Source organism: Hesperophylax consimilis, chromosome 27, assembly GCF_061612785.1.
Source record: "Hesperophylax consimilis isolate HC1 chromosome 27, BYU_Hcon_1.0, whole genome shotgun sequence".
Classification (NCBI taxonomy): Eukaryota; Metazoa; Arthropoda; class Insecta; order Trichoptera; family Limnephilidae; genus Hesperophylax; species Hesperophylax consimilis.
In genome coordinates, this window is record NC_142862.1 from 25661457 (window position 1) to 25683415 (window position 21959).

At 34.9% G+C, this 21959-nt stretch overlaps 1 protein-coding gene across 3 annotated transcripts in view; it reads right to left on the bottom strand.

Annotated features, from left to right (window-relative positions):
- Positions 1-1044: 1044 nt before the first annotated feature.
- The window catches only part of LOC149410840 (acyl-CoA-binding domain-containing protein 4), a 64998-nt gene continuing 44083 nt past the window's right edge, over positions 1045-21959 (bottom strand). Inside the window, exons 2-8 of one of the 3 annotated variants that reach the window (XM_089647812.1) lie at positions 16751-16862; positions 15009-15090; positions 14723-14873; positions 12599-12675; positions 10933-11053; positions 6195-6310; positions 1045-5106 (exon numbers count right to left, since the gene is read on the bottom strand). In XM_089647812.1, coding sequence (XP_089503938.1) covers positions 4975-5106; positions 6195-6310; positions 10933-11053; positions 12599-12675; positions 14723-14873; positions 15009-15090; positions 16751-16862 — 791 coding nt within the window. In that variant the 3' untranslated portion in view covers positions 1045-4974. Of the gene's footprint in view, positions 5107-6194; positions 6311-10932; positions 11054-12553; positions 12676-14722; positions 14874-15008; positions 15091-16750; positions 16863-21959 lie in introns of all 3 variants that reach the window. The other 2 variants (XM_089647811.1, XM_089647810.1) reach the window with 2 other exon arrangements.

Consider the following 21959-nt stretch of genomic DNA (forward strand, 5'->3'; position numbering starts at 1 on the left):
AATAGTGGAAGAAGTCGGAGACGCCCGAGAAAAACATTAGCAATAGTGAATCATTGCTGGGTCCACTAGTACGAATATAATAATATGACCTATGAAGATTATTTGAGTTTTCTTATTTTTATTATGTAGTCTAATTTATAATTTTTTAACCATTCATTTAACTATGAACTTATTATTGTAAGTCACTACCAATAAGTCTTCAATGTAAGTCACTAGTTATAAGTTTCAGCAGTAAGTTGCTAGCTATAAGTCTTAGTTGTAAGTCACTACATAGTTATAAATCTTAGTTGAATGTTGTAAGTCACTATTTATAAATCTTAGCTATAAGTAGTTATGTTTTAAAGCACCTTTGAGGTGATTTTCGCACAAAAATAGAGCTATATAAATAATCCTATTATTATTATGAGAATATAAGATGCAAATGTGAATGGTAGCAGAAGTCGGGGACGCCCGAGGAAGACATGGCACGACCAAGTGAATCAGATACTTGAGTCGGGTCATGTCAAGAGTATGTATGACTGTGAACGAGGCAAGGAGTGTGAGCGAAGACAGAGTTGTTTGGAGGTCCGTCCTCTCTGTCTACTCCTGCGGAAAACGGCGTGATAGTTAGTTATTATTATTATTGCATATTTTAATTAGGTAACTACCAAATTTTTCCATGCCTGGTTTCGAACCCGAAGCCTCTTAATCCCAAGCCAAAGATTTTTTTTTTGTGAATACCACACAAGAGTCCTAGCTATCCGCAACCAGTGGGACTATGGCATCCTCAATTGGGGTATGTTGCGAAGCTGAACGGAAAAAACCAGGCTATGCTGACTTCGTCACCAATTACAGAGGTTTTAAAAAAATAAAATAAATGAATGGGGAAAAAAAACAGATATTACAAAATAATATATTTATTTAAATATACAAAGATTACATCTAATATCCATTTTGTGTTTCAAATCCCTTAACGTAAAGTGATGTCACATTGTTTAAAAATACACATAAAATTACACAAGGTGTTCGGGGGGGGGGGGGGTAAAGTGTTTAAAATGTATTCTAAAAGATAATTTGTTTGTTTATCGAAATTCCAAAACTTCTATTGAAAAATACTGTTTGTATCAATGTACCAAAAAAACTTTTGTTATTTCTTTTACTTCTACCATTGTGTAGAATCACTTCCGAAGTTAGTGCACTTTAATTCCGAACATCCTGTATAATGCTATTATTCACAGAGTAGGTACAACTTATTCATATAAAAACAAATGAATAGAGGGCGAGTGGTACCTGATGCTGAATATTGAGAAATTATAATCTTCATGTATTAAATTTTTTTGTGATGACAAAAAGAGTCCCAACTCAGTTACCAGTCGATTACAGCATCCCCATCATGTTATGAGGCTTAAGGGAGTGGGAAAGGGAAGGAGATGGGGTAGAGGAAGATTGGGAAGTATCCCCTGGCTATTCAGATCTGATCACCAAACACGGTTAAAGTCATTTTAAGCAAAATTTCGATTTTTAATGGTGGTCTTTCACCAGATACTTACTAGACATGTTTTGTTGAATTATTTTATCTGCAAGCATTATATATGATTATAAGTAAAAACACAGTGTGTCCCTTGAGACTCTCGAGGAAGACACTGTGTTTTTTCTAACTGCGGCAGTATTGTCTTAGTTCTAAGAAAAAATATGTTAATAAGACCATTCAAAAAATCTTCAAAATTGTCAAAAATTACCAACCACCTTTAAACGTAATGATAATTTCGATAATATTTTGAATACATAGTGCTTTGTTTTTCTTTTTCCAAATATTACTCCTCATTTGGACCCATACAAAACAATTTAAAATAATTATTATTGTCTTTCTACTGTGATCAAATTGAAGGTACATAATATTTATATAATATTACATACATTTGTATACATTATAATGTATGTGCATATTCATTAATTGAAAACTAAAAAAAAAACAATCGTCAGGACAATAGCGGAAACCAATTTTTGTAAGAACGGGTTTCCAACACCAAAAATTCTTCCATCTTAACAAATAAACATTAGCAGGCATATAATATATCGTCGAGACCATCCGGACAATAGCGGAAACCAGTTTTCGTAAGAACGGGTTTCCGACACCAAAAAATATTCCAAAATTTTTTTATTTTTACAAAACATCATTAGCAGGCATATAATATATCGTGGTTACCATTCGGACAGTAACGGAAACCAATTTTTGTAAGAATGGGTTTCTAATAACAAAAAATTCAATATGTCCTGTAGTTACAATGAACATTAGCAGTCATTATAAAGGGATGAAATTTAAATGAGTTATAGATTTTTTAATTGCATATTGATTGAATATATTTTTGGCACAAATAATGGCTTTAAGAAATATGATAAAAAAATTTAAAGGTCACAGCAAGCTGTGATAATATTATAATATGATAAAATTATTTTTTTCAATACCATTCTTACTTAAATACGTAATATGAAAATTTGACAACTTTTGAGATTTGTTTCCTTCTAGCTATAATATATGTTTTAGAGTCTCCTTTTTATTTGACAGAACATCGAACTAATCCCTGAATTGACAAAAGACCTGATGCTATATATGCAGAATAGTGTTAATCTACTTGTTAAAGGGGAAACTTGGACATTAAAAACAAGCTCAATTAACAAAATCTTAGAAATGTGGCTTTACGCCTTTCCAAGAGATGCCATAAATGTCATGGGTTATAATTGTGCTAAGGGAACTGGAAAATGGTGCAAACAAGACCGAAGCATTGGTGAAAGTGGGTGTATAGGAGTAAAAATCAGGTAAAACGGAACTCACAAGGGTGCTAAAAAAAAAAAAGCATTAGAAATGTGGCTGCACGGATAATAAATAAGTAGATTAACAAGATAAAAGCATTAGTTTGGATAGCATCGGTCTCATGCAAGTTCTAAAAAGATGAAACGATAGGAATGTGGCTTAGGTGCTAACGAGATAGATGCGTTAGGAATATGGTTTTACAAGAGATAGTAGTACGGACAGCACGGGTCTCAAGCAAGTTTTAAAAATATGAAGCGATAGGAATGTGGCTTTACAAGAGATAAGTTAAACAGCAAGGGTCATAAACAAATATGTGCTAACAAGATTAAAACGTTAGGAAATGTCTTTACAAGATATAGTATGAACAGCACAGGTCATAAACAAGTAGGTGCTAGTAATATCAAAACATTATATACAAAGATTTATAAGAGGTACTTTCGACAGCACGGGTCATAAACAGGTAGGCGCTAGCAAGGTCTTGAGGGGTTTTCAAGAGATAGTATGGATAGCATGGGTCTGAAACAAGTTTTAAAAATATCAAGCGATAGGAATTTGGCTTTACAAGAGATACTTCGGACAGCATGGCTAAGAGTGATATGAGTATAAATATGGTGAAAAATTAAAATTATAGCAGTTTTACCATTTGGCTGAGAACTGGGAGAGTTTTGGCAGGGTTATCTCCAACATTCTTAGAAGCATATATAGGACAAAGATAAGATTGAAGTAATATTGCCTTTTCCCAACATTGGCCATTCATTTTGGCTCACTCACCCGAAGGCAAGTAATTCATAGTGATGATTATTCTTTATGTTGCTAACTATATGCAGATACAATCATGGTAACATTATGACTAATTTTTCAATGAAAAATATTTATTTATTTTCCTCAATAGCATTTTTAGGCTAAATGATTTAACCTACAATTTTACCGAGTAATATCCTTAAAAATATAAAACAAATTCGTAATCACAATTATAATTAACTAGGTACCATTTTTTTTTATTTGATCAAAAAAAATTGCGCTATAAAAATGAAGTAACGTGAGCAACTAATTGATTTGTATTTTATTTGTATTATATTATTTTTACTTACTTCATTATTTGTTTTATGCAAATAACTAAATTAGTTAATATGCATAGATCTTTAAAAAAAATAATAATAAAGATATAAAAGTCTAATAAAAAAAATCGTTAACAAAAATATAATAATAAACTCTCTAATTTACATATATCTAAAATAATCACAAATAGATTCCATAGACGAAATTACAAAAAAACTAATTTGTTTTTCTTTGTAATTCTGTTTACGGAAAAACTACTTTATCAAATGAAACATTCTGACATATATTACTAATGTTTTTGGATGATACTTTCCACTAATTGATCCTCTCAAATGACACAAATCAATAGATGATGAGCATTTCAAAAGATGACAGATTCCATTAAATTCTTTTTAAGATTCCATGGAAAACCACATTTCATCGGATGGTTATTCCATCAAATGAAACATTCTAACAAATGTATCATTCCATCTTATTACGTATTCTAATATATGGTGCATTTCATCAGAAAACACACTGGTGACATATTTCATTAAATGATACACGGCATCATTTAAGAGATTCCATCAGATGACAAATGGCATATTTTATTAGCTGACACATTGCATCATTTGAGAGATTCCATCAGATGGCACATTCCACCATATATGACAAATGTCATCAGATGAAAGATTCCATCAGATTACAAATGGCATGTTCATAAGATGACAAATGGCATCACATGTAAAAATTCCATTAAATGACATGTTCCACCAGATATGACAAATGTCATCAGACGACAGATTCCATCAGATTACGAATGGCATATTTTAGTAGATGACACGTGGCATCACATGAAACATTCCATCAGATTACAAATGGCATATTTCATTAGATGACACATGGCATCACACGAAACATTCCATCAGATGACACGTTCCACCAGATATGAAAAATGTCATCAGATGACAGATTCCATCAGATTACAAATGGCATATTTCATTAGATGACACATGGCATCACCTGAAACATTCCATCAGATGATAGATTCCGCACACCAACAAGGATTTAAACTTCCCATATTCGGAGATAGGTACCCCACTAATTATTATTATTCATTGTATTTGTTAGTATAAGATAAGTGTTTAGTTTATTTTTCTTCTCTTGAGGATGGAGACGAGGCGGTTGGCAACCATCGGCCACACCACGATGGCGGCCAGAAGGGCAGGGCTCACGTCTTTCAGGGGCCACCAAGAAGGCCGCCGCCACATTAGACTCTGGAATAAAAAAACAATAAATAAAATAATTACCCAATTATTTATTTATTAGTGCATGAGTATAAATTTTGTATGTCTCAACAAAATAATAATTGTAATATCAAGATTTGCTCCATAACTAATATTATCTTTGATTTATCAGTAGAAAAATAATAGTAGATTCCTCTTTTACCATAGTAACTAGTGTCTTTTATTTGTCACCAGAACGACATTAGTAGATTCCTTTTTTACCATGATAACTAGTTTCTTTTATTTGTCACCAGACCGACATTAGTAGATTCCTTTTTTACCATAGTAACTAGTTTCAATTATTTGTCACCAGACCGACATTAGTAGATTTCTTTTTTACCATAGTAAGCATTGTTCTTTTGTTTTCGATATACTTTTTCTCTTCATATTTTCTAACTAAATGAACAACAGCTTGTGTCCGAAGTATCCTTGTGTTTTAATATTATAATAAAGAAAGGAAGTTGCAAACAAATGTGATTTGACACAGAAGAGTGCCTTTATTTAACAATGGCAAGAAAAAACATTGAAGAAAGGTGGAAAAAATAAACAAACAAACTAACCTAACCTACTATTTTATCACATTCTGTTTTGTCACTATTCTGTATTATCCAGTTGCTGCCCAAATGGGTTTCTACATATTCTATTATTAGGATACATAATAATATTACAGTGATACTGGAGTAAATTATTATTTGCTCAATAGGTAATAAATTAGAAATTTTTAAAGTTAGAAATTCCTCCCATGTAAATTTGAATGGATGTCAATGTCACCATTGACTTAGTACCTTTTGGTTCTAGCCCATTTAACACACGCTCTGCCTCTCTTGCACTGACTGACATTATAATATATTGGCATTCTTCATTCAGTGTTTTTATTTATTTTGTGCATCAGGATGATACTCCATGAAATGAAAATATATTAACGTCAGAAGATGCATTCCTCCAGATAAAAGATTCCTATCAGACATTCCATCATATGAAGGATTTCATCAAATGCCGCATTCTACACATTACATTAATTGGACAAGCACCCAATGAGATTATTGTGCATTTAGAATGTATACCAACGGATAACTAACCCTTTCAAGTCTATTTCGCTCCGTCTCGAAGCAAGAGACCCTCTCCTTCAGCTGCGCCACATCCTTCTCTAGGCAGCTCACCGTCCGCCGCAATTCGTCCAGTACTCTAGTGTTGTCTGTTGGCAGAAACACAACAACACTTTTATAATGCATAAATCATTACTTCTTTTCACTTCTGGGGCTCAATTATCCAATAGCGATCAAGAGTTATTCGTTATGCACCATCTACAACGAAAAATTAGCCATCGTCTCGATGAACTTTATCCAATGTTTCATTTATATGTGTTCTTGAAAGTCAAAGGGTTGAAGAGATGATTACATTGGCAGCGTGAATATTGTTTAACCACTTGAGCGATTTTTGTCATGTTATGCCAAATATGCAAAAACGTTTTGAGCGATCGCTTGTCATAATGTGCCAAATTTATATAACCTAAAAATATGGGACAAACGGCGAAATCTAGGTGGATTCATTGGCTTTAAACCACAGTAAGCAGTTCACATGTTTCCATATTAATATTTTGAGGAATGATATATACAGGGTGTATCGGCACTAACCCGACAAACTTTAACCAGCTATTCCTTAGCACATTTGGAGTAAAAAATGTTATGGGCACTTTGCTCTCCGGTAGCATTTTTTTTTCAATTAAAAACAAAAAAATTAAAAATTTCCACACTATATCACTGTCATTGGCATTGCTTTTCGTGTTCAACAGCTGTTATAAGCAAGTATGTCGAAGAGCGTCTTCGCTCTTTCGCACACACTAAATAATAATAGTAAAAAATGAGACGAATCGTGCCGTGCCATTTCGTTGTGATTGTAAAAGCGCGCCAATATAGGTACACACGTACATTATTCAACGGAATTCGAATAAAATATTGCCAGATGGGTTTTCAAACTGTGACAGAGGATAAAACAGTGGTGACATGTGGTGAAAATATGAATAGTAAATTTTTTATTAAAAAAAAACGTTACCGGACAGCAAAGTGCACATAAGATTTTTTACTCCAAATATGCTAAGGACATCTAGACATCTAGAGCTAAAAAACGGGATGGGGGTAGAGGTGAGGCGTATTTATCGTACCCAGTAAAAGTACCGGGTATTTCCATGCGATACTTTGTACTTGTGACAGATCTCTAAAATACCTGGTTCCAAAATACTCATGAGTATTTTATACCTAAATATTTTTAATAGGTACTTTTACCAGGTATTTTTGGTAGGTATTTTTGACAAGTATTTTTAATAAGTATTTTCGATTTTTTTTCCAGCGAAGTTCTGTAACAACCTCCCCCCCCATGGATTTCAAAATTGTGTGGGGAGTACATACAACCCCCCCCCCCCAGAATTTCGCGAGTTCATTAGAATTACTTATTCTGAATCAATCCTCAGGTCGGTATATTAAATACTTTTGAGTATTTTGTCACCGGTATTTTTACCAGATATTTTTTTGTACATGTACTCATTGTACCCAGTAACGAAAAGTACTCATAGGACCCATCTCTAGATGGGGGTGTTATGGATGGCGGGACGTAATAATGCTTTGCTAAGCCTAAAATTCCTGACGAAGTATTCATCTGTAAAATTAATGAAAGAGTTGAGCCTCTGGCGGAACGTTCTTGTTGGTCTCAAAGCAGATGCTTCAGATTACAGCCAACATCGCCGGTAAATCAGACATTATATGAGACCTTAAAAAATACGATGCTTGTCTTTTGAAGAGCATGCAGGAAACGATCTTAGGTTAGGATAGAATAGACGAAATTTTGACAGCCGTCGAAGACAAGTCGGTTTCAACTGGTTTGACCCACTGGTCGTTCGAGTGGAATAACTTTTGACGTTTGGTGTTTAAGTATGTACCTTTTACGAGACTTGAGAACAAGAGAGTTGACCAATGTATGTACTTTTAATGGCGATTGCGAGCGGCCTGGATTGGAGAATCGAGCCGCTGTAGCCTCCAAATGGCCAGTGACAGCAAATGAGAGAAATTGTTACGTAATTAATTCTTCTTCTTCTTACAGGGATATGCAAGTATCTGATACTTGACAATTTAAGTATCTTGGCAACTATCCCCACACATCTGCAAGGAGGTTCGTACACAGTCACACGTTGCCCACATTTTGTAAACTCGTCGACGATGCAAGTCTCCCGCAAACAGCCGGGCGAAGTCATTACCACTCACATCGTCGAGACTTTAAACATGGCAATAAACAGATACTTTGTAACAATTCAAGTGCTTTAGGAACAAAACAGTCGACAAAGAATGACAGGATATAAAAATGACACCTACAGCAACTGTTTGGTTGTGAGTGAGGTTATGAAAGCATTCTAGGTTTTAAGTTTCGAGAATTCAACAATGATTATTTATTGGTGGCGATGCGGGTCTCGTGATTTCAGTAGTGAAGTGTGGAGACGATGTGTGACAAGTTGTTTGCTACATGAGAATTGGATACGTTCATAGGAAGGTCCTTAGGAGACTTTAAACATAGGTGGTTGAACTGTATAGACGCATACATTGAATACTTAACCGCTTCTGTGCCAAGAGCGAGTTAACTCGCATTCTAGGCCTGCTGTGCACAGCTACACTTCTACCTACTGGCATTTAAAAGGTTAAGAATAAGTGGAGGTACACACCAGAAAACCGGTAGAAATGGAGGCGTTTATTAGAGGCAGTCAACTACAGGATTTTCCAATAAGAGGTGTTATTTTGATATTCAATCGTAAAAGATCAATGGTTTCGTTGCTTGTGTGGCACGTAGCGCCGTCTTGTTGAAAGTAAACGTTGTCCAGATCAATAACATCCAATTCCGGCCATAAAAAATCATTAATCATCTCTCGATAGCGCAATCCATTCACCGTAACTGTTGCTCCAGCCTCATTTTCGAAAAAGTAAGGTCCAATAACTCCGCCGGATCATAAACCGCACCAAACAGTCACACGTTGAGGATAGAGAGGCTTTTCAACAATAACTCTTGGGTTTTCCGAGCCCCAGATGCGACAATTTTGCTTGTTGACGAAGCCACCGAGGTGGAAATGGGCCTCATCACTCAAGATGATTTGCATTTGATTCACTCAAGTGAATTTTAATAATTTCAATGCGTTGTTGAAACGTGTATCATTCCATTTTTATTAATGGCGTAGTTTCTACTTGTCTAATGTCAAAAAATGACAGCTTCAAAAGTAACATCTACCGAAATAGCGGGCTATTCAAAATAACACCTCTTATTGGAAAACCCTGTACTTTCGAGGGTGGTAATGAGTGCCGTGGATGAGATGAATAAATTTAATTGCATTTCTGTAGAGAATGATGGTATGAAGAGTATAGAAGAGTATTTATGAGACGATGTATGAATGTGAATGAGGCAAGAAGTGTGTGCCGAGACCGAGTTGTTTGGCGGTCCGTCCTCTCTGCCTACCCCTGCGGGGAAACGGCGTGATGGTTAGTTAGTTAGTTAGAGAATGATTTCAGTATTTACAGGTTTAAGATAATAAGATTAAAATTAATTAAAGCTCAAAAATTGATAATGCAGACTATTTACAAAGTACACTATATTCACCCCACGAAGGACTTATTTAACGACTTCAAAGTACTCAACATAAAATCCTTATACATCAAAAACATATCCTCCTACTATAAATTCAAACATACGAAAAAAAATATTTTTGAATAGACCCATAATACAAGATATTCCAACAAATCCAATTATACTATTCCCCCAATAAAAACCTCAATGGCACAAAGACAATTTAACTTTCTTGCTCCAAAAATATTCAATAATTTAACGTTAGAAATAAAATCAATAGCCAAATACGACAGTTTCAGGAAAGCGCTCGGGGATTTTTTGATGTGTGATTGTTATAGTGTTAGTAGCCTATTCCAAGTACTCAGATAGAGGTGTATATATTGTTTATATGCGTGAGGATGCGTCATATGGGTGTATGTATACATGTGTTGTTATATGTATATAGGTACCTATGTCTGCTGCTATATACACATGTGTGCTTGCATGCATACATATTAAAAATTATATATATAATTATGTACATTTTTACAATCTAATACTAATTTACTTCTTTCTCCTTTCTAATTTCTATCTTCTACTTTTTATTACAATTTTTCCAAAATTTTAGCTTCATCTATAGTTACTAATTTAATATGTTTACACTAGATTTCATATTTCATACAAAGTAATTACACTCAATTGGTCACCATGAAACAGGCAGCCGCCTAGTATGGTGATTCATTATATCTACTTTATGTAAATTTCAAAACAATGTAACATGTATTAAATAAATAAAAAATAAAAAAATTTCGAAGAAAACTTCTTCTAACTAACAATGTTATTTGTGTTTTAATAAAAAAAAAAAAAAAAAAAAAAAATCATTATTGATTTCATATCAAAATCCTTTTTGATCGAGATTTTCATGGACAATAGACGTGTTATTGTAATTAATTTTTGGGTTATGACGCCAAGTTGCACTTTCTCCTTCATGGCAATGTTACGGAGAGTGTTACAGTGTCCATCATCAGGACAGATGTGTAGATTGTGGTGAAGTGTGTTTATGTGTGCAGAAGTGATCCCTTGTTGCGCACGTTAATCCTCTTAGGGCCGATATTTTCGTACAATAGTTGGTGAAAGGAATGTGGTTTTCGGCGTTTAGTTTTGTTGTAACAGCTAAATACGGAATAACAATTGGTGTCTAAATAAAAAGTGATAAATACATCTAAATGCAACAATACTTACTAGTATCAATGGCCTTTGCAGAACCGAAGGAGGAGTGTTCGGAGGCAGGTAGCGTTGCGTGGCCATTGGCTATTACGGTGTTGGCCGCTACGTGTCTCACCGGGATGTCTGATTCTTCACTCTGTAACACACATTCAACATTGGATACTATTGAATTAACCGCAGCAAAATGTCGGTCAACAATGAATACCTACGCCAAAGTTAAAAAAAAAGTTATTTTGATTATCCGCACACCAAGATGCTGTTTTTTTTTTGTTAATCCAAAACATACCGCATGATTTTTTTCCAGCGGGGAGCAGAGAGCTATGTTAGCATTTAATACATTTTCAGAAAATAAATTTCTTACTTATAAAAATATTTAATTAATTTCAAAATCAATAAAAGCATCTGGACCTAAGCAGGACCAGATAATACTTTTGAATAAAAATATTAAATTCAACCATGAACATGTCTCTAGGGTAAAACAAGTATAAACTCTTACAGCCCGCCACTGGTGGTGTTATGTCACCTCTGCCGTGTCAGGCATTTTCTGAGGGAATTGATTAATGATTCTTAATCCCATGCACAAAGCACTGTTGTATTTTTAAGTACATAGTATTTGTTGGCTACTACTAAAAAAACTAAAATTACAAAAACATCTTATATCCCAAAAACTTCAAACATAAACAACAAGTACAAAGGCTGTCAAAAACATTTACTACTCCACAAACTTCACACATAAACAAATACACTCACAGACATTTTATTTACCTTGTCACAAAGTTCAAACTTAACCACTCAGAACATTAGAACGTCAAAAGACGAAAATATGATAATAGCGGTCAAGACATTAGAACGTCTTTTCACGTAAACGCGCGAGATTTTACAAAAATCGATTTATTTCCATCACTAGTATACGGATTGCCATGATTTAAAAAACAGAGTATCGATAATGAATAACGCTACGCGTCTGTATTCAAGAATATCTATGGAACGTAGAAGTGCATTATCTAAGCCGATTGAATCTGTCATCTTGTTCGTTCATAATTTATTGCGTTTCTAAATAATTTATTAAAAATATTTTAGTTTGGACGGTTAATATTTTGAGGTGACTAATAGTTTTTAATTATATTTCTTCAATATATAAAGTGTTATTTCTTTATGATACTCAGAAAAAAGTACATTTTTCACGGCTTTTTGAACGGCGTTTTGACAGTTCTCAAAGGAACACATAGTAAATAAATGTCTTTGTCTGAGAGGTTAAATAACATACAGTACAAAAGCACTTAAAAACTTCTATGTGCATGTTTAAATAAATCTCAAACATAAACAGTTACAGTGCAAAATACTTAAAAAGATAAACAAAAAAAGGTACAATACAAAAGTACTTAAAAATTGCAATTTGAATTATTGTACATAATTATGGCAAGCCGCAAAGTAACTGCATTTTTCAATTACAAATTCAAAAACGTTTACTATTCCACAAAGTTCAAACATAAACAAGATACAGTACAAAAGCAACACAAATTTCTACTTTTCCTCAAACACACGGTACACTATACCAAAGTCACCTTAAAAACACTGTTTCCAGAAACTTATATTGTCTCTTCCACAAACATGAACATTTCAAAGAATTTCTAACCTCACATCCGTCCGCTTGACTACTGTAATCAATACACACATCTACCGTGTCAATATACTCGTCCTCAGAGTCAGCGCTGTGTCCGCTGTACAGTCCCGGCTCGTTCCTCAGAGGGCTTGAACCTAGAAATATATATGCAAAACGTAACCATACTGAGAATCCGTAATGCGCCAATGTTATAACAGATTCTCTGGAGAAGTTGGGTTGGAACGAGATTTAAAAATATATGTTTATGCAGATATATGTATGAGCCAATAATTTACAAAATATGTTTTTTTTAGCTTTCAGTTGAACGGCACAAATTGCATCGTTTGGTGCATTCAAATTTAGAAATTGACCAATAGACGGCTTGCACTCGGTTAAGTCAATATCGTGAATGAAACATCCCCACTAAAGAAGCAAGCAAAAAGAAGATCTAATGCAGTACAACACAAATAATCCAATGGCCATATTACATATGTGCCACAACTAATTTTGCACAGACGTAAACAATAGAATACAAAACAAACGGCTTTTACATTTATTTTTTATCTTTTTAATTGACAAAATGTTTTGTCCTTCCTGGACATTTTGACAAATAAATGGTTCTTCAGCGGTGTTGAACTTACACTGATGATATATTATGCAGAAGAGAAGTAATGTTATATATGAGTGGAGTGGAAATAATGTTTTGTGGGTGGTGCCGAAAGGTTTCATATGTGACAAAGAAACCACACAATATGAATGACTGGGAAAATAAATAATTTAAGGGTTGATGGGTGGGGTGGAAAAGTTTCATAAGTGGCAAATAAACTACATAAAGCTGGTGAGATAAGTATATGAGTGGAGTGGTAAGGATATATATGGGTGGAATGGAAAGCATATATATGAGTGGAGTAGAATGGATATATATGAGTGGAGTGGAAAGGATATATATGAGTGGAGTGGAATGGGTATATACAAGTGGAGTGGAAAGGATATAATATATGAATGAAGTGAAATGGATTTATGAGTGGAGTGGAAAGGATATATGTAATATATGAGTGAAGTGAAAAGGATATATGTATATGTGGAGTGGAAAGGATATATGAGTGGAATGGAAAGGATATATTATGTATGAGTGGAGTGGAAAGGATATATATGAATGGAGTGGAAAGGATATATGAGTGGGGTGGAAAAGACAATGTTGGAAAGAAATATTGTAGGGGAAGGAAATGGGGAAAGGATATAAGAAAAAAACATATTGGAAAGAAGCAGTCGGCAGTGGAGCAGAATGTGATTCTGGACTAATAAAAGAAATAAGAAAAAGTATAATTACATAAATAATAATCCAAGACAATATTAGAAATTAATCCATTAGTATTAAAAGCACACGGAAGCGTCATGGTTAAGATAAAGAAAAGAACTTAGGCATTAGAGATGTATACACTATGTTAGAAGAAAGGACAGAAAAGATTTTAGAATAAAGCAGAATGAGAAAAACTGGTCAGGGAGGAAAAGCGATTCTTATAATTAAGATATAATATGTAGGCATACATTCAAATTGAAAAAAAGAAACGAAAAAACATACAGAACAAAGTAAAAATCAGACGATATAGTTTAAATATAAGACATTAAATACTCATCAGTGAGCTGTAACCATAACCGCTGCAGACATATTAACCAAGCTGTGGTACACGAGAGCTGTATTGCAGGCGTTATATCGCCGCGAGTCACTCTCAAACCACGTTCAAACCATGATTTTTGGTTACATGGTTACTGTTACAGCTCGCTGATGAGTATGTGGCTTTATGATATAATTAATACTCCTCAGCTCTGGGCGAGTTCCAAGTGTTATTTTCATGTAGGTAAAAAATTGTTTGCGGAACGTCAATAACAAATAATTCAGAACAATTGTGAGACATCTTTTGCTAAAATGTGAAAATATTAAGTTATGCTTTGTGATATATCGGAGATTCCAACGCGCGGGAACTTTTGAAATAATTCTAATAAATGTTTTAAAATATCTCTTCGAATTAGCCACATTTTGGCCAGCAGACGCTTGCAGGTATTTGGAAATTGTCCAAAATACGCCAAGAACGCCCCAGTGCATAAAACAGGCCTTAATGGTACAATAACATAGCTGGGTGACCATAGAAAAGCCAAATGAGGGCAGGGCGGCCACTGGTGTGGAGGTGTGGTGTTTGTTACCGTTGGGGATAGGGGAGGGGGGCGGCGAAGCCTGCTTGTTGAGCACGTCGCCGGCCACCAGCAGCAGATCGTCCTTGAGCACGGGCGCCTGCGACTCCACCGTGTCGAAGAAGGCTGCCACGTTGTCCGTGTAAGACATGGTCTCCACTATCTGCAAATGGAAGAAAAAATAATTGATACAATTGAGTAATTAATTGATGCAATTGATACATTTGAATAACTGATATAATGGATACAATCATTATTGACTTTAGCGAAGTCCTGTTTAAACTCGACTATTTATTACCTTATGTAATTCAGCTACATATGACTCCATGGCTCTCTCTTGGGACATATCTCCCAGTTTATTCCAAGCATCCCATTTTGCCCTGGAATATCAAAGGAAATACAATAATTAGAATGAGACAATATAAACAATAATACAATAGTAATAACGAGACAATGGAAATAATGATACATTGGGAATAATGATAAAATAGGAACAATGAGACAATAGGAATAATGAGACAATCTGAACAATGAAACAATACGAATAATGAGACAATAGGAATAATGGGAAATAAGAATAATAGGAGAATAGTATTAATGGGTTGATAGTCAAATGTAAAAATAAAATAGACAATAGGAATAATGAGACAATAGGAATCAGGAGATAATAGGAATAATGAGACAATAAGAATAATGAGACAACAGAAATAATGAGACAACAGAAATAATGAGACAATAGGAATAGTGAGAAATGTTAATATTAAGAGAATAGGATTAATGGGATGGTAGTCAAAAAGTCTAAATTTAATAGACAATAGGATTAATGAGACAATAGGAATAGTGAGATAATTGGAATAATGTGACAATAGGAATAGTGATAAATAGGAATAATAAGAGAATAGGATTAATGGGATGATAGTCAAAATGTCAAAATATAATAAGACAATAGGAATAATGAGACAATATGAATAATAAGATAATAAGAATAAAGAGACAATAAGAATAATGAGACAAAAGGAATAATGAGACAATAAGAATAATGAGGCAATAGGAATAATGAAACAATAGAAATAATGAGACAATAGGATTAATGACACAATAGGAATAATGAGAGAGTGGGATTATAGGTAAAATATAATAACAACAACAAGAAGGTACTCTACATATAGCTCAGGTGAAAGACAACCATTCGGAATCGAAAAGTGGCTTGAAATTTCTTTATCCAGGTACTTCACAGCCTTTTTCCTCCCATCTCCTTACCTTCCCTGCTCCAATCAGCATCATAACATACACCAACTGAGGATGGCGTAATCCTACTGGTCCAAAAGTTGGGAGCAGTTGAAAAATTAGTGCGCGTGTTTCTTTATTCAAATGGGATGGTAATATACAATGTCAGGCTAGTGTAATAGAGACAGAGCGCATGCTAAAAGTTACGTCAGTGGCGACATTGGTTTCCATTCAAATCTACATCGGAACATTTAAAGTGAGTATTATCTATTTCGCTTGTGCGGTAAGATTTACTGAATCACCTGTTTCGTTACATTGATTATTTGCGCAGGTTAGGTTGGGTTATGTGCATGTTTGCTTTTTTATGTGAATACCGCACAAAGTCCCAACTACTGCCGAACCGAGTGAGACTATGGCATCCCAAATTGGGGTATGTGCGAGGCAAAAAGTAGTGGAGAGGGGGAGGAGACGGGGAAGTGGAAGGTGATGGAGTGCCTGGTATTCAATCTGGTCACCAAACACGGCTAAAACCATTTCAAACAATATTTCAATTCTGAATGGTGGTCTTACACCAGGGCGATACTGAGATTATCTTCCACTCTGGAACTTGCCGTAAGTAAACTATATATTATTTTAAATGAATAAATTGTAAAATAATACAATATCATAAAATAAAATTTACTTGCGCACGTCGGGATTTGAATCTGCAACCTTCGAATTGCTAGTCCAGAGCCTTACGCCTCGACCACGGAGATCTTCAAAATGTTAGCATATTACAATTGAACATTACAATAGCTTTAGAAAGACGCTTACCGATTAACTACGTCCCAGAAGCCGGGTTTCCCCTTCTTGCATTTCCCCTCTGTGGCCTGCTTAAAATACGAGTAGAATCTCAGCATCAGGTCATTGCTGGGCTGGTAAGAACCTGAAACAAAATATACAACATTATAAATAATTTACTTAGCTACAGTTGTTTCCTTGTGACCGCTATACACGATAATATTCTGATGAAAATTTTCTCTCTGAAATTCTTTTTTTTGGCTTTGATTTTGGCTCTTTATACACCTCATTTCTGTATTTGACTACCCACCTTATACAGGGTTTTCCAATAAGTGGTGTTATTTTGAATAGCCCGCTATTTCGGTAGATCTTACTTTTGCAGCCGTCACTTTTTGACATTTGACAAGTAGAAACTACGCCATTAATAAAAATGGAACGATACATGCTTCAACAACGCATTGAAATTATTTAAATTCACTTGAGTGAATCAAATGCAAATCATCTTGAGTGATGAGGCCCATTTCCACCTCGGTGGCTTCGTCAACAAGCAAAATTGTCGCATCTGGGGCTCGGAAAACCCAAGAGTTATTGTTTAAAAGCCTCTCTATCCTCAACGTGTGACTGTTTGGTGCAGTTTGTGGTCCGGCGGAGTCATTGGACCTTACTTTTTCGAAAATGAGGCTGGAGCAACAGCAGCGGTGAATGGATTGCGCTATCGAGAGATGATTAATGATTTTTTATGGCCGGAATTGGATGGTATTAATCTGGACAGCGTTTACTTTCAACAAGACGGCGCTATGTGCCACACAAGCAACGAAACCATTGATCTTTTACGATTGAATATCAAAATAACACCTCTTATTGGAAAACACTGGACAAACTCATTCTGAAATCGTGTTCTACGCATAATATTCATTTAGATCTGGGAAACATAGTAAGAAAAGACAAAAATAGGATTTTTTCACACATACGTGTGATTATTTTTCTCTCTTTTTGTTATCTGATTGAACCCCCAATAAGATTGGCTACGAACCGTCACTGATTGAAATCCAAGCAACAAGTTATGATAGTAATCGTGCCTCGGTAGCTATTAGCTTTACCCTGCAACAGCTTATAAAGGTTTTATGCATAGCACAAAGGATAACAAATTATTATAAGCAATAATTAGTCGCCTGAAATATCCATACAAATTTAAAATATCTCCTGAGTAAAAATAAATGCCACCGACGGGAATTTACCCCGTACCTTATAATGTCCGGTCAGATGTTATGGACCAGTGAGCCACGTCGTCTTATTTCCAACACGCCAAATAATTCAATATGTACTAGTACTTCAATCAACAATTACTGCTTATTATATTTTTTTTCATCTGTAAACAACCAAATTTATTTTGTAGAAAAGGCTTTGTTAGTGCTAAATTTCCCACTAGATGGCGTTGAGAAATATTATATCTACATTTTTTGGTGAAATATTTTGACTTGTCAAATATTATCTAATGTCTATAAGACAAGTTTTTAAAACCTTAAAGGCTTTAGTTTCTAAATCAAAATTGTATGAACGAAGAGGAAATTTTTTTACTTTGGATCAAGGAATACACGCTTACACGAATACACAGCAAGGAATACACGCTTTTGAGACTGCACCAATTAGCCAGGTATATCTTTCCTTGGTTACATTCAGAAATTCCATTGGGCAGGTACCAGGAGTACAGGATTAAGAGAAGTAAATATAAGAAAACATACAAGTCAAAAGCGGATGAATTTTTCCTTCAAGCTAGGAAATTTTTATCTTAATGCTTGGCTGTTAAAATAAATTCGAAGCCTTCATCTAAGCAAACTAATTTTCTTAGTTAATTTCCATGAGACTTGATCAAATTTACATGAGACTTGATCCGATTTACATGAGACTTGATCCAATTTACATGAGACTTGATCCGATTTACATGAGACTGGATCCAATTTACATGAGACTTGATCCAATTTACATGATACTTGATCCAATTTACATGATACTTGATCCAATTTGCAGTTCGTAAATAGTAGATACACACATTCGTTGCAGTTGAATTAACGTAAGTTCCTGTGAGTTCACGCATCACCATCCGATACACCATGGATGGGTGGTTTTGGTTTAAGTCTTTGAGATGTCGCAATACTCTGTGGTGTAGTGATTAGTAGGATACGATATCAGAATGAGTTTGTATGAGGCACTCAAATACTGAAATGAGATGTTGAAGCGTCCTACCTCAAATGAGGTGAAGTGTTGCAATATTTTCGTATCCGGGTATGGCAAGAGAATTTCAGAGAAAAATACGCTAAGCGTCAAACATGCCATACGAGTTTGTATGACATACTCAACTACTGAAATGAGATGTTTAAGTGTCCTACCTCAAATGAGGTGAAGTTTTGCAATATTTTCGTATCCAAGGAGGGCAAATTGCTAGAGAATTTCAGAGAAAAATATACTAAGTGTCAAACACGTCATACGATTTTGTATGAGAAACTCAATAATTGAAATGAGATTTCGAAGTGTCCTACCTCAAATGAGGTGAAGTTTTGCAATATTTTCGTATCCAAGGAGGGCGAATTGCTAGAGAATTTCAGAGAAAAATATGCTAAGCGTCAAACACGTCATACGAGTTTATATAAGGTACTTACTTAAATACTGAAATGATATGTTGAAGTGTCCTACCTCAAATGAGGTGAAATGATGCAATATTTTTGTATCCAAGAGAGGGTGCGACTAGAGAATTTCAGAGAAAAAATATGCTGAGCATCAAACACATCATACAAATGCATGTATTATTGTTGTGTGAGTAGTACTGCGTCCCCCAACTGGCTCCAGATGGTTGGGAGCAGTTGGGACTCCTGTGCGGTATTCACAAAATATAAACCCTGACCTACCCCACGCCTCATTCATCTAGCCTCACTCATTCCAACTCTCCATTAACCCTTGGAACCAGTTGGGACAATTACGCAGTGTTCACATAATAATGAATAACTAACTCCACCCTCCGCACCCCTTCCACCTCACGACCACTCGCTTGTAGAGAGTGGAGAGGGTAAGGAGATGTGTCAGAGTAAGGTAGGGTAGTTCCTAGCTATTCAGATCTGGTCACCAAACACGTCTAAAGACATTTCAAGCTACGTTTCAATTCTTAATAGTGGTTTTTCGCCAGAGCGATACTGAGAGTACGGCCTCCGTAGTCGAGGAGTAAGGTTCTCGACTAGCAATCCGAAGGTCGCAAGTTCAAATCCCGGCGTGTGCAAGTAAATTTTATTTGATTGATATGTGTTATATCACAATTTAATCACTTAAATAATATACGGTATATTTGCAGTACGTTCCAGATTGGAAGATACTATCAGTATTGCCCTGGTGTAAGACCACCATTCAGAATTGGAACGTCGCCTAAAATGGCTTTAGCCGTGTTTGGTGACCAGATCTGAAAATCCAGGTACTTCCCCACCATCCTCTTTCCTCCACACTACCTTCAGCCTCACAACATATCCCAATTAGGGATGCCATGGTCTCACTGGCTCCAGATGGTTGGGAGTAGTTGGGACTCTTGTGCGATATTCACATAAAAATTAAAATTAAATTATCTTCCACTGTAGAAACGATGGTTCCATGATAACTCAACACAGTGACAATTCAACACACTTTTAAAAAGTTATATAAAGTTATTAGAAACGATGAAAAAATTTTTTTTTAACCTAACCTATCCTACTTAACCCAGTTAATAAAGATTTTTTTTCATCACTTTCCGTGACTTTATATAACTTTTCAAAGATGTGATGAATTATCATTGTGATGATTTATCCGGTCACCGGATACGATAATTCACATAAATAATGGTGCCATAAAAATAAGCCAACATATCATTATTATATTTACTATAAAGCTGAAAAACTGATCATTATGAATAGAAATAAGTTCTGGCGAGATGAAATTTGCACTAGTATAAAATGCATAAGTCTCGTCTGACGAATTTGCTTTGGAAGAAAGCGTTAAGTCACGCTTCTCAAGCTGGGTCTGTTGTACTACTGATAATAATTATGCTAAAATGTACGATGTACGCAAAATGGGGCAATTTTTTACTAACGCAGTCGGTTCTGAGCCACTAGAGCGAAAAATCCGAAACGAATATGAATATAGTGCATAATTATTATAGCAAGTGGCGTTGCGATTGTGTGGGCAGTTTGGGCAGTCGCCTGGGGATTTGCGCACAGCCCTCCCTCACCCGGGTTACGATTTTAGCATCGCCTATTTATTCATTAAGACGAGACAATACCCTAAAAGAAAGCCGGTATGTAAGTCCCCGCATACTTAATTTCTACCGATTTATAACAAGTTTCTGGGTAACTCTTTAAGTTTTTAAGTTCCAAAAAAATATATGTTCATTTTGAAGGTAATATCTATACATTTGTAATGCAGAAACGTAAATTATGTGAAATTCTCTCGATAGAAAATAATCGCAAAGTAAGCTCCGAAAATTATTTAAAACACGTTTTGAGTACAAAAAACAATACAAACAGTGAGTTTTTTAAAACATCTCTAAATAGTATAAAATAAAGTCGCTATCCGCGTCTGTCTGTTTGTGCGCTTAGTTCTTCTAAACTACGCAACGGATTTTGATAGGGTTTTCATTATCATTTAGAGAATTTCTTCCGGAAGGTTTACATATATAATAAGTGCATATTATATTTATAGAAAATAGACAAAAGTCTATGTTTTATTAAGTCGAAAAAATATATTTTCGGGCACTAAATTGCTAACGCTGGCTAAACCTTATGAGATACATCAAAATGATGTACTACGGAATTTTATATCTTAAAAGGGCCTATAAAAGAGTCCGCGGTGGTATGCCTATATCTTAAGGATAACCCCCAGCAACCCCGAGTTCACATCAGCTAGTGTATAATAATATAAATACTGCTCATCTCGACACAGGAATTCCCTTATGAGATGAGCAGCGGAGGAAAAAAAAAAAAAAATAACAAATTATTGATGTATATGTATTATGATGTATATGTGGTAATGTTTTAATTACTTGCATTAAAAAATATCACTGAAATTATAAGAATAGTTTATTAAAAAACCTCAAAACTTTTTCGGGTTACGTGACGACAAGAAGAAAATGAGTTTTAAAATCCTGTTAAAAACGTGATAGCATCCCATTTCCTAACAAACTATTATTAAGGCGAAGCTTAGTGCTAAATCAATCGAATTGGTGTTACAT